Source organism: Dasypus novemcinctus, chromosome 3 (genome assembly GCF_030445035.2).
Source record: "Dasypus novemcinctus isolate mDasNov1 chromosome 3, mDasNov1.1.hap2, whole genome shotgun sequence".
In the NCBI taxonomy this organism is placed as follows: Eukaryota; Metazoa; Chordata; class Mammalia; order Cingulata; family Dasypodidae; genus Dasypus; species Dasypus novemcinctus.
This window is the reverse complement of record NC_080675.1, coordinates 142,000,462-142,017,221: the sequence shown is the minus strand read 5'-3', so window position 1 is coordinate 142,017,221 and position 16,760 is coordinate 142,000,462. Positions and strand designations below refer to the sequence as shown.

The window sequence follows — 16,760 nt, the reverse complement described above, 5'->3', positions numbered from 1 at the left end:
GGCCATCCATATATTTTCTTTGGTAAAGTGGCCCATTTTTGAATTGAACTGTTTGTTAATTTGTAGGTGCTCTTTATATATTCTGGATGCAAGTTTTTGTCTTAATATTACAAATATTTTCTCCCAGTCTGAGGCTTCTCTTTTCATTTTAATTCTGCAACACTCTTAGTCTCTTCTCTTTTGATAGTTCTCTTTGCCCATCACATAGAATTTTTTTTTTTACTAAAGAGTGTGAAAGACATATAGTTCTTTTGACGTTTCTAGCTGTATTATAACTATTTTTATGATTAACAACAAAAGAGACTCTCTTGAATTGTTCTACCCCTTAAATCTCCCTGGGGATGTCACACTACATGGCAGGGTGGACTGATATCAAAATGGCCACACTTGGAATTCCTGGAACCCCCTGCTGTAACTATGGGATATTCAATTAGGGTAAAAATGGAGTTATCATAGCTCCCTAATTATTAAGTAGTGTGTGGATAATTTGGGTGTGGATAATTTGGGTGTTTAAATGGCAGGTACTCTAGTCTATACCCCATATGGCCACGAACACAACCTAGGAAGGTTTTAAAATGTGCCTTCCAATGTGGCATCCCTTCTTTCTCCAGTGTTTTTACATTAGGAAGATACAAATTCTAAATTCAATTGCATTTTGCTTCATTATGATTGAACTTTGGAGAAGTAGAAATGGTCTTTGGTCAGTTAATATCCTATAAAATTATTTTGCAGGAGTGTAAGGAAAGGTGTTCTGGCATAGCCTCTGTAATATTCCATATCGTATATTTGGAAGCTTCAACTACTAACAGAATTATTATCTGTTTCTTCCAAATCCTTTTATTTGTTGCTTCTGAGAATTCTATAAATGGGCTTCTGTTGCTTGATCCCCTACAGTAATGAAAAGGATCAATAGTATTGTAAAGACTGCACCACTGGAAAGAATTATGTGTTATCTTTAAGTGAAAATTGAACAGTGCTTTAAAATAGCATTGCCATTTTTGATTATTTAACCAAAGCTGTCAATATTTCATATGGAGTACATGCCAGAAAGAGAACTTGCACGGTTACTTTATGGCTTAAAACAGGAAATGCTCACTGTGCTCATGCTACCTTTTAAAAAAAATAAATTAGTTAAACCAAATGACTCTATGCTATTTCCAAACATTTATCATTTTCTGTTTGAGTCCCTCTGTTCCAAAGATGTAATAATTTTTTAGTTGCCAGTCATTTTATCCTGGTATAGTGTAGTAATAGAAAAATGACTACTACTAAATTTCAACTGATATTCAAGAATATTTATTAACCTAAGTTAAAATAATCACAGTTTTATTTCACTGGCTTTAAGTTTATGATGATCATTGGTAAAAAGCCAGTGGTATTGATTCATCACTGTCTGCAAATTCAAAATGCTGATGCCCTCAGATAGGTTTGGTAGGCTAGTCACTGCCTCAAAAAATCTCAATGGAGAACTTAAGATTTTGTTGACTTCAGACATACGTTTTACAAATAAGTAGAACTCAGTTATACCTTGGTTTATTGCTATACCAATTTGCACATGACTTCCCTCAAATTTGATTTGTCTACAAGGAGGTTTTTAATCCTACTTCCAAATACTAGTACTAGAGGGAAGTTTTACTGCATTAAATGTGCCTGCACCTTTAATCACAATCAACATGTAAAGTCCTAAAATATTCCAGAGCAAAGATTGCTTGAGTTCTCATCAGTGAAGATGAAAGCAAGACTCAACATTGCACATACATTTTAAAGTTCTGAAGCTTGTTTAATGTAATGTATACACGGGGAATTGTATTATTTAAGCATATGCTTGATTTCACATGCCGTTAAGTCTACCAGGCAAGTATCCCAATGGGATGTAGAGTCAAGCAAATCCACCTTGTTATCTTCAAATTCATAATGGAAGTGAAGCATCAGTTCAGGTGTCTCTCTGCCACTCCTACTACAATTGCCTGTGCCTTTCCCAGATTCTGCTACCTTTAACAGCCACTTATTTCATAAGCTCACACATTGTTGAAGAACACGCTAGCAAGACTGAAACACTTTACGGCAATTTAGGAGTAATAGTATCTTCAAACTAGTCTCTAATTTGTTTAAAGTCTTGATTCTTGAGCTCAGCAGCTATGAGGTGTAGAGATTCATGATCAGGCTACTGAGAGCACAAAGGGGACCCCTGCATACAGTCTCTCATAAATGGCCAAATTGTGCATGGTTCTTTGGTTTCCCAAGAAATGGGTGGCCGGAATAATTTGTGATTGGTTCAGAGTAATGATCAAACGATGTACTGAAATAAAGGTTAGGAGGTGTTGACAGTCATTTGTCTTTTTCTTCCCTTTATTATGAGAGTGGATGGCAGTTAAATGGGAGAACACCTGCCAGGACTGACTCAAAGAAAAAAACATTTCTAGTGGCTAATATTATAATTCTGTAACTATTTTGGGCCCTCCCTATATGCTGGAAGAATGTAGACCTATATGCTGGAAGAATGTAGCACAGACCTGGTCCAGGGCAAAATACGGAAGCAGACAGTTTTATCCCTGGAGCTGCTTTGCTTGCCTTTCAGGGCTTCTTTCCCTCCCGCTATATGGACCCTTCCTGAAGAGCCAATGGATCCTTCCTTGTTTCCTCCCTCCCTCCCTCCCTCCTTCCTTCCTTCCTTCTTTTTTAAAAAGCCAAGGATACCTGCAGGCCTCTGCAACAGTGCACCTCTTTGGCCGGGCAGAGAGGCTCATTCCCTGAAGTTTTCTGAATCTGCTCCTTTTAGTCAAAACTGACTCTCACATTTCTTAGGGTCCTACTAAATGACTGGCTAGCTGATGAACTAATTCATGCTAAGGCATAAATATTGGTAACAGATTAGTGCATTAGTCCAAATGACACACACATTTTAATAGGATCTTTAATGTCTTAATCCAATTGAATAAATATTTTGGGAATTCCAGCAATTTCTGCAAGGCAGAGAGGAAGAGACTTTGAAATATGAAGGCCCAAAGTAGATCCCCTCAAATAAATTCAAGTGTTCCACATATTCTTCCTTGGGAAGAGCTGGCTCCAATAGACCTGAATGCACCATAAGGTCAAGAGGATGTGAAATGTGCAAAGAGCCTCAGTTGTCCACCCCACATACCTGTTGCTGACTATAGATGCCACAGATTCCAGGAGGGACTGGCACATTGGTGCTGTCAAAGACTCGTTTCCTTCCAGACTTGGTACTGTAAAGATGAACTAATTTAGGCTCTGTGCCCAGGATGGGTATGTCTAACATATCGGCTACTGCTAAATCATCTCTGTGGAGGACTCCACTGACAATGTAGGCCACTTTTCCTTGGATGAGGTTTTTGATTCTTTTGATTGCCTTGGGACTGTACATCAGGTGAGTGGCCAGGCACATATGATGCTTCTGGGGAAAGATCATATTATTCATGTTAAAAGGTGTTCTTTTTTATACTCTACACACCTAATTTATAATGTTGCACACAATAAATACATTATTAATAGCAGGCTGGGTTATGACCTATCCTGTTGTTTAGCAGTTTAAATTTATAAAAGCTGTTGGGGTGAGGCTCCATAATCGCTCACATCTTTAGTGCTTCGGAAATAGGCTCACTGGGAATAGAACTAATTACTACACATCTGTATTTATTTGATCCATGTGGAATTATCCTTCTGTCAGAAGGAAAAGAGGCTGGCAGCCTTTGGATAATAGTGATTCATCTCTGCAACACTTTTGGCTTGGTTTAACACTAAAGCATCTGGAAAATCAATACCAAAAAATGAAGAAAGAAGTCCTATAGTATTTTTCACCACATAGGACTCCTGATCTGGCAACTCTTCAGTAGAATTCAGTAGAAAAAAGGTACTTGATTTGCTACCCTCTTTCCAAAAATCTACCACAAAGTCTGTTTCAGGGACTATGCACTTTGACAATGATTATCAGAGTTCTAGTCGATAACTATGGAGAGGATTTATGAGTGGGAAAAATTTTGAATTTTCAGCAAGATTCAAATTCATTTACCAATGGAAAGCTCTTTTTTATTTTATTTTTGACTATTTACACCCAGCTCAGCAATCCATGTGACTGTCTCAGACTGTCTCATTCAATTAAATAAGAATTCCGGCATTTCTAATATGTGCAAAGGACAAGGTTAGCACATGCCAAAACTAATACAACCATGTCTCTGCTTTCAAGAAGTGGAGGCACAAACAAGAGCATAGCAAATGCCTAATACCAGGCAGATAAGAGCAGTAAAGAGCCATGGAGTACCTCGGAGGGATGGAGGAGGGAGGATGAGTGCTATTAGAGAGAGCTGAAAAGGTCAGGTACACACTCTCTTTGTGTCTCAGTTTCCTAATCTGCAAAGTGAGGCTAATAATAGCACTCAATTCATGGGGATGCTGTGAGGAGTAAATGAGCTAATATACATACAGCAATTATACTGCCTTGAACACTAAGAGCACTCGATGAAAGCTAGCTAGCATGACAGTCTGAATTTTGTGAATTCCAGAAAAAGACTATTTTCTTAAACTAATCCATTCCTGTGGGTGTGGGGCCCTTTGATTGCATTAAATTCAGTTAAGGAGAATTTGATTAGATTACTTGATAAGCCTGATTTAGGGCTTTTGATTGGAGGCCCAACAGCTTGGGTCTCCGCCCTCTTGCTGGGTCTAATATAAATGGAGACACACACACCCAGAGAAAGAAAGCTGCCTTTCATCAGCTGTACCAGTTTGCAGATTGTTGTTGAGTTTAAGTTCAGAGTATGAGAGAAAGAACTGGACTGGAGGAGAGTCCCTGGATTTCAGTCTTTCCTGAACTTGTTACTTGCTAGGTGCTATAGAAACTCTCCCTCTCCAAGAATTGAACCTCCATTCTCCATATGCAAATGAGGGGTTGGACTAGTCATCCCTAAGGGTCCTTCCAGTTCTTAAAAAAAAGGGCCCCTCTGAGAAAAAGATTTATAGGATTTACCCTATCGGGCCCTTCCTCCAGATTAGATGTTACATTCCAAGCTCCTTAGACCTATGAAACATGTTCTGTTATTTCTCTCATAATTTATGATCTATTTTCAAAACATACTTCTGAGGACACAGTTCTAGGAAACCTCCTAATGTCCCATCAGATAATGGCTGGTAACAAACCAGTTGATGCTTCTTAGGCACCTAGGGGATTTGTGTCTCCCATCTGGTGTATCACTGCCTTTCCCCCTTGTGTATGTTGCTCTTTTCCCACAAATGACTATAATGAGGAAATGTAACAAAACTAAATGTCGGAGAGAACTAGTGATCTGAATTACAGTGTGTGTGGTAAGCTCTTCAGGGAGCCCAGAAGAGCATTTCAAAGGTGGCAGTCTTCTCACATGAAGTTCACAAGTTCAAAGCATTTAACATGTATTCTCTCATTTGGTCCACATAGCACTATATCAATAAACAGTCTCTAATTTGGAGATGGAGAAATTGAGGTTCAAGTGATTGACCCAAAGTTACACAGCTAAAAAACACCAGACGCAGGATTTGAACCCAGTTGTTAGCACTCTTCCTATCATGTCACAGCTGCCACAATACCCCCCATTTTACAGATTGAGTTGTAAAGGTCTCGTGGGTTTATGGCATGTGATGAGGGGAAGGCAGATGCAGCAACAGAGCCTGCTGTTAAAGTTCTGAGCATAGCCCCAGTCATGATAGATTTCTGTCTTCTCTAAGTTTGCTTTCTCTATTGGCAAGTACTCTACCCGACTCTGTATTACTGTCATTTGTGGCCTTTATTCTTCAGGCAAGATGATATGCTCCTACTGTGTTCAGGATGTGTTTAATAAAGATTTGAATATAACTGAGTGATGGCAAAGGACACATTACTGTCCGCGGGTCTTGTGTGAACATTTAGAGAAAATCAATATCATCAGATTCAGGCAGTGGATTAGCACAGATGACAAATTCTAAAATGTTCCTAATATATGACATAGCTTTATTTATTTTTATTTTTTTAATTTTTTTAAGATTTATTTTTATTTATTTAATTCCCCTCCCCTCCCCCAGTTGTCTGTTTTCTGTGTCTTTTTTGCTGCGTCTTGTTTCTTTGTCCGCTTCTATTGTCGTCAGCAGCACGGGAAGTGTGGGCGGCACCATTCCTGGGCAGGCTGCTCCCTCCTTCGCGCTGGGCGGCTCTCCTTACGGGTGCACTCCTTGCGCGTGGGGCTCCCCTACGCGGGGGACACCCCTGCGTGGCAGGGCACTCCTGCGCGCATCAGCACTGCACATGGGCCAGCTCCACACGGGTCAAGGAGGCCCGGGGCTTGAACCGCGGACCTCCCATGTGGTAGACGGACGCCCTAACCACTGGGCCAAAGTCCGTTTCCCTGACATAGCTTTATAGCTACAGTTAATTTATCACCACTGAGATTTTTTGACCTGAGACAAAAGATATTTGTTTAGTATGTCTTCATAAACATTCAAATGTTAAAAATGGACATGATGACTTTATAACAGCACATATTACCATTACAAATTCAAGCACTGTATATCACTTGGAGAGATGTACGAACGGATTTCTGGCATGCTTTAAAAAAATCTCCTCAAAGGCATCCATTCGAATGAAAATCAGCACTGACGCCATCTCTCAAATAATAATAATGATAAAAGCAATACCTAAACATGAGCAGGAACTTGTTTGAAACTAAGTTTAATTTTTGTATTTCAAAGAGTTGATTGCCTATGAGTGATTAATAAATCAAATAATTAAATTTAAACTGTGAAGAGAAGTGATAAGTACATAAAATATTTCCTACTTGTTTCTGCTCACAAAGAAAGATAGTCCCCTTGACTCTGACTTCTGTGCATGCTTTCTAACCATCCATCTCCTGCTTAGAAGTCAAAGAGTGGATTGGAGAAGGTAAATTTCTCAGGTAGTAGAATTATAGAGTTGGAAAAGACTTTGAAATGATTTACTCCAGCAACTCATTTTATAGATGAAGAGCAGAGGTCCACAGAGGTGAAGGGGCTTGCGTGAGGCCACAAGGTCATCCAGGAGCAGAGCAGTCATTGGAATTCATGACAGTGTTCTGGGGTTCATGCTGTGGCTCCCCTAGTAAACTTGGACTAGAAAATGGGCCTTGGTTTCCTCTGCTGTAAAAGGAGATTGATCATTTCCGCTTTTCTGTATTATTCCAAAGATTGAATGAGAAAATGTATATTAGGCGCTTAATATAGAAGGCATTTGATAAGTGTTCGTTCACTCACTTTCCCTCTAGAATCTAGAGGCCCTTCCCCCTTCCCTGTCTTTTCAACATATATGGACCTTTCAGATGTGCAAAAACTCTTTATTAAAATCAGGAACTTAATTAAACCTGATTAGTTCTTTTTCTTCCTTGCTTCCTAATAGCTACAGTAACTGTGCCTTTCGGGCCAGGGAATATATCTTTGTGGTGGATATTGGGAGATTCCCAAGAATATAAGTGAGAAGAGATTACTTGCCCCTGTTCTTTCTTTGACTTCTCCCTTGGTCCTGCCCCTACATTTCTCTTCCACAGACAAGTGGTGCCAAATCAACAGAGCAGAGGATTTTGGAGGAGTACTGAGGTGCCAATTATGAAAAAAAAAAGAATTTTCATCTTGTTAGGGAGAACAAACCGTGATGCCAATTCAATGAATACACAAAATACAGATGTGGTAACAACCCTTTTTCAGTTCTGGCAGGCCTTCGCTCAGCACCATACCTATTTTTTTGTCAAATAATGATGCATCTGTAATGTTGACAGGTAGTATCTCCCAACACATGTATTTCCTATGCAAAACATGTAATCAGTTTCTATGGCAATAGCTAGTTGACTTGGGCACATTCCACTTGTAAGTGGAGAAAGCTATCTTTATGAGCAAATTCAGAGCCCTTAATTATTAAAAAAAATCTCCTCAAAATTTATGTTGGGATTCACTTTACGGGAAGTTTTGGATCACAGAGTGGTTCAACAATGGCAGCGGAGGAATACTGATATGGGATGTTATTGACAGGATATATATGGTTGACAGGAAGTTATACAGGGCATATGCCCAGGGTATATGGTAATGTCTATATATACTCATAGTGGAAACAAAAACAACAGCTGGGGGGGTACTGGGCTCCTGGCCGGGGGGGTCACTGTTGTGGGCCCTGGGAGAGCAGCGGCAATCCTCCAGGTGCAACGGCAAGAACCAGGAAGGAAGGAGGGCCCAACAGTGGGCTTGTGATACTAACGGTTACACTTTTGAGCCTATACACCTGCAATAAGAACAAGGCCTAGAGTAGCATTGTGCCTGGGGGTTTCCTCCTGACAGCCTGCATGTTACTCAAATGTGGCCACTCTCACAGCCAAACTCAGCGTGTAGATGCGATGCATTCCCCCCAGCATGGGACATGACACCCGGGGATGAGCCTCCCTGGCACCGAGGGATCACTACCACATACCAGCTGAAGAAGCAACTAGAAAATGACCTTGAATTAAAGATTCAATGCGGAACAGCAGAATATACCTGTCTACATATAATGACATGACTTCGGGAAGCTGTTTGACCTAATGTAAGGGGGAAATGGAAAGGAGAAATGAGATTATAAGGCTGTGAGTCTCTAAAAAAGAGTCTGGAGGTTGTCAGAAGGAATACCCCTATGTACAACTGAACAGAGTCTAAGAGACAGATAAGGTAGATACAACCCCAGGTATTGGTTCTTTTGAGGGATAAAGAGACCCACGGGTTCTATGGTCATGGCAGAAGGGGTTCACTGCCATGACAGATAGTCCTTCTTTGGAGCTGGTGTTTCTGCGTGATGGAATTGGACTCAGAGGGGATCTCTTTTCACAAGACTTGCATGCTACTTTATTGGAATTGTAGTCGGTGCTGGGTTTAAGATATATGTAGGGGATTTGAATCTCTGGACTGATAATATGACACCCAGGCCCAGAGCCTCAACAGACTTCAGCTCCTACACTTTGATTTATTGGACTTACTCCACTCAGCTAGCATGGAGTTGAAGAAGGTCAACCACCACAACATGGAGCCTAGAGTGTCTACAACTGGAAGCGGGAGGAGTGCATCCAGTACCCATATGGAATCTAAGCCCTCACTTGACATAGATGTGCAATGGACACAACCAATCCAATGTCCACAGAGAAAATGTGGAATGGGTGTGGGAACGGTAGCCATGGTGGCTGCTGGGTGTGGGGAACGGGAGGAAGAGATGAGATGTGGAGGCATTTTCGGGACGTGGAGTTGTCCTGGATAGTGCTTCATGGACAATTACGGGACATTATAGATCCCCCCAGGGCCCACTGGATGGAACGTGAGAGAGTCTGGGCTATGATGTGGACCATTGACTATGGGGTGCAGTGATGCTCAGAGATGAACTTACCAGGTGCAATGGATGTGTCATGATGATGGGAGAGAGTGTTGCTGTGGGGGGAGTGGGGGGCGGGGGCGGTGGGGTTGAATGGGACCTCATATTTTTCATAATGTAATTAAAAATAAATAAATAAATAAAAGATTTAAAAAAAATTACATAGTCCAGTAGGTATTAAAATATTGGTCGATTAACATGGAGACTTTAAATTCTTGTTAAAAATGTAGAGAAATTCACTTGAAACCATCTCCCACACTGCCTTATTCTAGAATGCAGCTCTTGTGGTCCTATACATATTCCAAAGGTTCTTGTCTAGGGATGGGATTCCACTCAGAATTCTCTGCAACTGCAAGCAAGACAGTTCCATCCATCTGCCCCATGGGATCTAAGCTCACTCTCAATTATAATAGAAGCTGAGTGGGCATCACACTCCCCAAATCCTCAATATTGAGAAAGGAACAATGGATTAAAGTAGACTTATCATTATTCTATTATAGAAGTATTATTATTCTAGCAATGGAAGAACCTTATTATTGATACAAAGGCAGTGAACATCGGAGGTTCTGAGGGATGGGACAGGGAAAAATAGGTATAGTATGGGGGCATTTTCAGGACTTTGGAGTTGTCCTGCATAACATTGCAGTGACAGATACAGGCCATTATATATTTTGTCATGACCTACAAGATTGTGCAGGACAGAGGGTAAACTATAATATAAGCTGTAATCCACGGTTAGCAGCAATGCTTCAATATGTGTTTATCAATTCTAACAAATGTACCACACTAATGAGGGATGTTGTTGATGTGGGAAAGTCTGGGAGGAGGAGAGAGTGGGGCTTATGGAAATCCCCTTACATTTTTAAATTTAACATTTATATAATCTAAAGCTTCTTTAAAAATGAAAAAAAATTATTTAAAAAGTTGTTTTCTGCCATAGAGAAGAAAATAAGTTCAAATTTTTCACAAAAATATGAACATTGTTGTTTATGAATCATGTGAAATGGTAAATCAGGCCAAATTTCCTTAAGGAAAAAAAAAAATCATAGAATAAGAAGCAATACCAGTGTAGAAATCAGAAAACCAGAGCCCCAGTCTGGATTCAGTTCCTAACTGGCTTTCTGAACTTGGGCAGGATTGGCCTTCCTCTGCCTAGGTAACTTCCTTGCAAAATTAAGAAAAAGGGACCTTACATGTTATAAATTCACCTACTTGATGGTGACACCCAATAACTGCAATCAGGCTTTCAGCGACGGAAAAACTGGGCAGGAGTAGCTCTACTAAGTCTGAAAGTTAAACTGGGATATTTATTTCCTGCCGTCCAACTAGTAGTCTAATCAGTAAAACTGTTAAACTTGCAATAATATTTCACTGGGGTGTACCAGAGCGTTGCAAGTTATAAAATTTCCAATTTAATTTTACTGCATCCCTGAAGCCGTAGTAATTAGAAGACAAACTCACAGTGAAGATGTTTATAGCTTCAGGGGTGATAATTTTGAACCTGTCCTGCAGGTCACTTATGTCCTCAAGGTTCCCTGATTTGACAGCTGCCTGTAGACTCAGGATTTTATGGTAATACAGCAGTAACTCATCATTCATCTGATGGGAGCAGATGTAGATGACGTTCACATTGGCATCTAAAAACAATAGGCACAGTGTTAATTACTGGGAAAAAGGTAAATGACATTTTGAACCCTGGCATCAGATTGATGCTGAGTAGTTTAAAATAAAGAGCAAATCCAAAAGCCACACTGAAGTTAATTTATACTGCCTTTGTATAAATCTTAGCAATTTAACTGGGTTTTCTGCACTTTAGCATTTCTCTAAAGAAAAGAGAAATAACTAGCAACAAAATAGATACAATATTCCTTCAGAAGGAGGGCGGTGAGGTAGTACCTTCAAATAATTCGTAGGGATTTAGCTACCCAACTCCCATTAACATCAATGGGATTGCATACTGCTTTCAATTTTTCTCCCATTAACTTTAGTAAATTATAAAACAGAGCTATTAACTTTAGAAAGTTGATAAAATTGCAATTTCTTATTCTGCCTGGACTTGACAGGGCCAATTCAGGGAATATCCTGTCCAAATAAATGGTCTGATTATGAGTATAGCAGTGATTATTTCAGGAAACCAACCTTTTCCCTGCTCCATTCCCGAAGAAGAGTGTATCACTTAAATAGCACATCTAGTGAGTCTTCATTTAAAGGAAACGTTGTCTTAATTTAATGATTCTTTTAAAGATATGCTTTTTACTATGTACATAGAAAGAAATCCCAATTAAATATTACATCCAAAATGGAATAATGACAAGAGATTACCCATTCCATGATGCTGATCTTTTTAAGGAGTATGGACAAGAAATCAGCAGTCAATGGAGTCATTCATTTACTCATTCATTCATTCATACAATAGCTGACTGATTAGTAGGGGCAACACATGGAGGTAAGGAAGTACAGCAATTAAAGCAACAGAGATGCCCTTGAGCAGCAAGCATTTCATGCGCAGGACAACTAGTAAAACATGCTGGAGAGTAGTGGCCACAATTAAGTGTACAGACCAGGTTCTTGGGGAAGTTCAGAGATGACAGTGCTGTAAAATATTTCCTTGTCAGGTAGGGCCATGAGGGAAGTTTAAGATTCCTCTTTCAGTCTGGCAGAATACACAGAGCCTAGACTGGTTACTTCTGACTTGGCTGCCTGAGGACCTTGGGCATGTTATTTCACCTTTCCAAGCATTGGTTTCTTCATCTGTAAAATGGGAATAAAACCACCTGCTGCATAGAGTTTGAGAGAGTATTAAATGAATGAATTTATATAAAGCACTTGGGGTAGTATCTGGCTCATAGTAGGTGCTCATCGAATGGTGCAGGTGCATGAATCTGCTCCATGGCCCAGGGGAACTAGGCCAGTCAATGATGATTCCTCATCCTGCCCCCTACAGCTGTTGCACTTCTTAATCAGGGACTCGGGATTTAGTGATAAGTACTGTCCCCTGTTGTTCTATCCTTGGGTTTCAAATGTATTGATCTTGTCTCTCTCTAGAGGCAAGGAGCCTCCATATTCCCCCAAGCCCTGATACGTAGAAGCCACTCAATAAATAGTTGTGGGGTGACTGGAGGGATTTGGGGGAACAGAGAGAATCAGGAAGTGGAGAGTCTTACACACGGAGAGGGATTCATGACATGCAGGAGAAATCTCCCCCTCTGGAGGCAAGCATCTGTGGCTCCTGTGTAATTTTGAAACCAAATTGCCACATGAACTTCAAAATAGATTAAAGCAGGAGGCAGTAAAGAACATGCCCAATTGCTGAATGATGTGTTTTTAAAAGAGACTAGTGTCTTACCAAACTAGTGGTTTTTAAAACCAAACTCGCAGTTTTTAAAAAAGTATCAAAGAACTGGATGAAAAACACAACAGCAAACAAACAAAAAATGGCTCAGATGTTTTCGTAGAAGAAGAATAGATTTTTCTTGGGAAGAAATTCCTACGACACAAATAATAACATTTTGCTAATCATTTCGCTAATTTTAACATTTCCTGTGTATTTCTGGGAAAGGACTATGTAACACTAGTATTAATACCCAGTGTTAGTATGGTTTGATCATAAATTTACAATTATTCAAAACCAACTGATAGGTAATTTTGGAAAGGAATAAATATGAAGTTGAAAGTTGCTTTATTAGTCAACAGTTAATATGAGTCACTCTCTCGCTTAACTCATCTAGGTATTAAAAATACTTGTTATTGAGCTCTCCAATTGACAGCCCTGACTTCAAAACCAATATTGCAATGACAAGTCTTACCAGTGTGATCAGATTATCTTTGCTCCTCCAAATAAGCAGAAAAATCAGCACCTTTTACAGGTATTTAAAAATTAAAAAAGGATAATCATCTAATCTCCCACAAAATTCTTATCTTTTCTAGTTTCATATCTTTATTTCACAAGCAAGTACTTTTTCTTCCTTCTAACTAATATTTTAAAAAGTTTACTACTCCTCTTAAAAGAGGTTTCATGATGGCATTCCTATATTGTTATGATAGTGTACCAGGAAAAGACATTTGGTTCATAGATTCCAGAAATATTAGCAAAATGCTCCATTGCAGGTAAACACAGACTAAATTATTGAATTATTTAAAATAGAAGCCTAATACTTTCAAGTCCTTTTCCAAAAATGAGAACCTTTTGTAAAGAAATTCTTTGGTGATGGTTTGTACTATATATAGAAAGATATATAAAAAGCTGGGGAAGTGGATTTGGCTCAACTGATAGAGCATCGGCCTACCACATGGGAGGTCCAGGGTTCAAACCCAGAGCCTCCTGAACTGTGTGATGAGCTGGCCCACGTGCAGTGCTGATGCACGCAAGGTGTGCTGTGCCAGGCAGGGGTGTCCCCTGCGTAGGGGAGCCTCATGTGTAAGGAGTGTGCCCCGTAAGGAGAGCTGCCCCGCATGAAAAAAGTGCAGTCTGCCCAGGAGTGGCGCCACACACATGGAGAGCTGACGCAGGAATATGATGCAACAAAAAGAGACACACATTCCTGGTGCCGCTGACAAGAATGCAAAGCTGACACAGAAGAACACATAACGAATGGACACAGAGAGCAGACAATGGGGAGGGGGGAAGGGGAGAGAAATAAATAAAAAACAAATCTTTAAAAAAATAAAAAATAAATACATTTGGTTATTAAAAAAAAGCTGAAGAAAAATATCAATTCAAATAAATTAGAGCAAAGTCTGCCCTCTGCTGCACTTTCAGTGGTTTCCACTCAGTCAAGTTTTTAGTTTAAAGAGCTCAGCACTAACAAATCAATCTCAAGTCATTAAAACATTTTTTTTGTAATGATGAAGAACAATATGAGTGTGTAGAAAATAGATTAAAGCAATTATACTATTATTATTTTAGGACACTGTAAATTTCTAGTGCTGATGTATTTTTTGCTTCCAAATGGCATTTATAAAAAAATAATGATGCTGAAATATATATATGAATCATGTAAAGTATGTCATTGCAGGGAGCCAGCTAGGTTGATCATTGATAATTTAAAATTCTTCCTCGTTTTGCTTAAATAAGGGCCAAAAACTTATAATTTAATGAAACAAAGTTCTTATTTGATAACTAAAACTAGCTTTTTTGTTTAACCCTGAATATTTGGCCAATACCCCCCAAATTGACCCACTGTTATTGCTTTGCCTCTGCAACTTACATTCTTTAAGCATAACCTGAATGCCCGGGGGCCTTGAACAGTATCACCAAAGCTACCACATTCATGCATCTTTCTATCCTAGCCCTAGACTGTTGTCTGATTTAGAACGGATCAAACCAGCATCAGAACAGAAGATGTAGCTATCACTTAATCAAGGTCTGTATTTCTAAGAATTTCCTCCACATAACCACTTCTTGTTTTCAATAATTGGAAGATGTATATTTAAATAAAAGCTTCTTTTAAAAATCTCTTCCCCTCTTATTCTTAATATCCTTTCTCAACGTTTTGTTTCTGATGCCATCTTCCATTCATTCTCAAGATTGTACATGATATTTTAACCTTGTTAACTGCAAGATCCAATAAGTGGAGAAGATTTGAGGGCTATATGGGAGAGCAATTCTTATCCAAATCTGCAGTAAAGAGCATTTAGAAAACTGCCCAAGTAAACTGGTTAAAATGTCATTTTTATACAAGTTTACTCTACTGTAAATCTGTTCCTTAAAACATTCGATTGTCCTGTTTTTTTCCTTGTAGAGAAAACATGAAAGGAAGAATTAGTCTGTGTGTTGCATTTTTCAGTACAAAACATAAACGTTTTATCAACATTCACTGATAAGCATTCCAAAGGATCATTTGTGTAATAGTATCTACTGTACCTAAGATGTCACACAGCCTCCCCAGCTGCATGTTCTGCTGTGTGCCCAAATCGGCAATACGTTTTCGCACAGGCTGGGAATATCCTAAAAGGCAAACAAGGTATCAAAGCCCAGAAATAGCAAGTCAATGTAGCAAAATGATACATTTCCAAGTGTTACAGGTCTCATTTCCAGAAAAGGATAATCATCTGAAGCCTTGCCAAAGCAATGTAACTCCTGAGAATGGGATCCTTGCTTCTTAGAGGATTGGGCATTATTCTGGAAGCTATGCAAAGTGGCGTATTCTGCAGCAGAGAGGTTCATATTTTTCAATACTTAACTGCTGGGAATCAGTATTATAAAAACATGGGACAAATTTCTGACATTTAACATGAATGTTCAAAATGGCATGTAAGAAAATCATGCGCAGGTTCAAAAATACTGTTTTGGCTTTTTAACTTATACTTCCTATATGGTGTTTTGAAGATGTGTCCCAGAATTATTCTAAACTGACACACAAATTTCAGATAAAGCCCTTGCTGTCAGGAATATGTATTTAAGTAATTCTAAATACTAACTAAATAAGCTTCTGCTCACAGTCAAAAGAAATTTTAACCTTCAAAGGGCAAGAAAGATTAATGTGGTTACTTTGTCGTACTAATAAAAGCCCTGAAGTTTGCCTTCGTTTCCGCTGGAAACAGAGCAGAAGGAAAACACATGCACAAGAGAAACATCAGCAACACTTTCTGCTGATATTTTAGGTCTTTCGAAAAGAAAATAAGTGGATCAAAACATGAACTTAAAAGGCATGCAAACTTACAAGCAGGTATAAAAAAAGTTGCAATTAAAAAAAATAGAATTGCTTTTCACATTTTGAAGAGATGCTTCAATGCCTCCTTGTGGTTAGTGAGCTCACATGTTTCAAGTTAAACTGCTAAGAGTGCTATAGATAAAGTGATTTTACATACTACATCTTCGAGATGTGACACAGATTTCCTTTCTGGCATAAGGAAAACTATAGCAATTCAGCCAACAGGGCTTCAGATCAAATGAACTCTGATAATTGACTCTTTGCTTTGATGTCAGTGTTTAAACACTAGACAACGTCTGGAAATTAAATGAGCTTACAATCCATCTAAAAGTCTGTCTTTTGCTTTATGCATATGAACTTAAGAACTAAAGAGGCAGAAGCACAAATGGGTTGTTTGAATTATTTTTGAAAAATTACTAATTTCTCAAATAATTTAGGGAACCATTCCACATATGAAAGCTAAAATAGACAGCTATGATTTCAAAGCCATCTGTCTGTGTGATTGCAATATTATAACTCTTGGGCTTTTGCATATGTGTAAATTTATCTGGGCTCAGCAATGTTTAGAAAGATATGTAAGTATTTTGAATAACTTACAGATCGGGGCTATAAGGAAGCAGAAAAATGCCTAAAGAATAAAGTATGATTAAGAACATGCTTGAGAGCATTCCATGAACACATTTCCTTTCAAAAGTAAAGATAAAAGGCTTTGTAAAATGTCTCATTAAAATGAT

At 38.9% G+C, this 16,760-nt stretch overlaps 1 protein-coding gene across 2 annotated transcripts in view; it reads right to left on the bottom strand.

Moving 5' to 3' along the window:
* IQCH (IQ motif containing H) overlaps window positions 1-16,760 on the bottom strand; it is a 310,616-nt gene that overhangs the window by 93,619 nt on the left and 200,237 nt on the right. For both annotated transcript variants that reach the window (XM_058294384.2, XM_058294385.2), the window contains exons 12-14: window positions 15,237-15,320; window positions 10,835-11,010; window positions 3,143-3,415 (exon numbers count right to left, since the gene is read on the bottom strand). In XM_058294384.2, coding sequence (XP_058150367.1) covers window positions 3,143-3,415; window positions 10,835-11,010; window positions 15,237-15,320 — 533 coding nt within the window. The remainder of the gene's footprint in view (window positions 1-3,142; window positions 3,416-10,834; window positions 11,011-15,236; window positions 15,321-16,760) is intronic.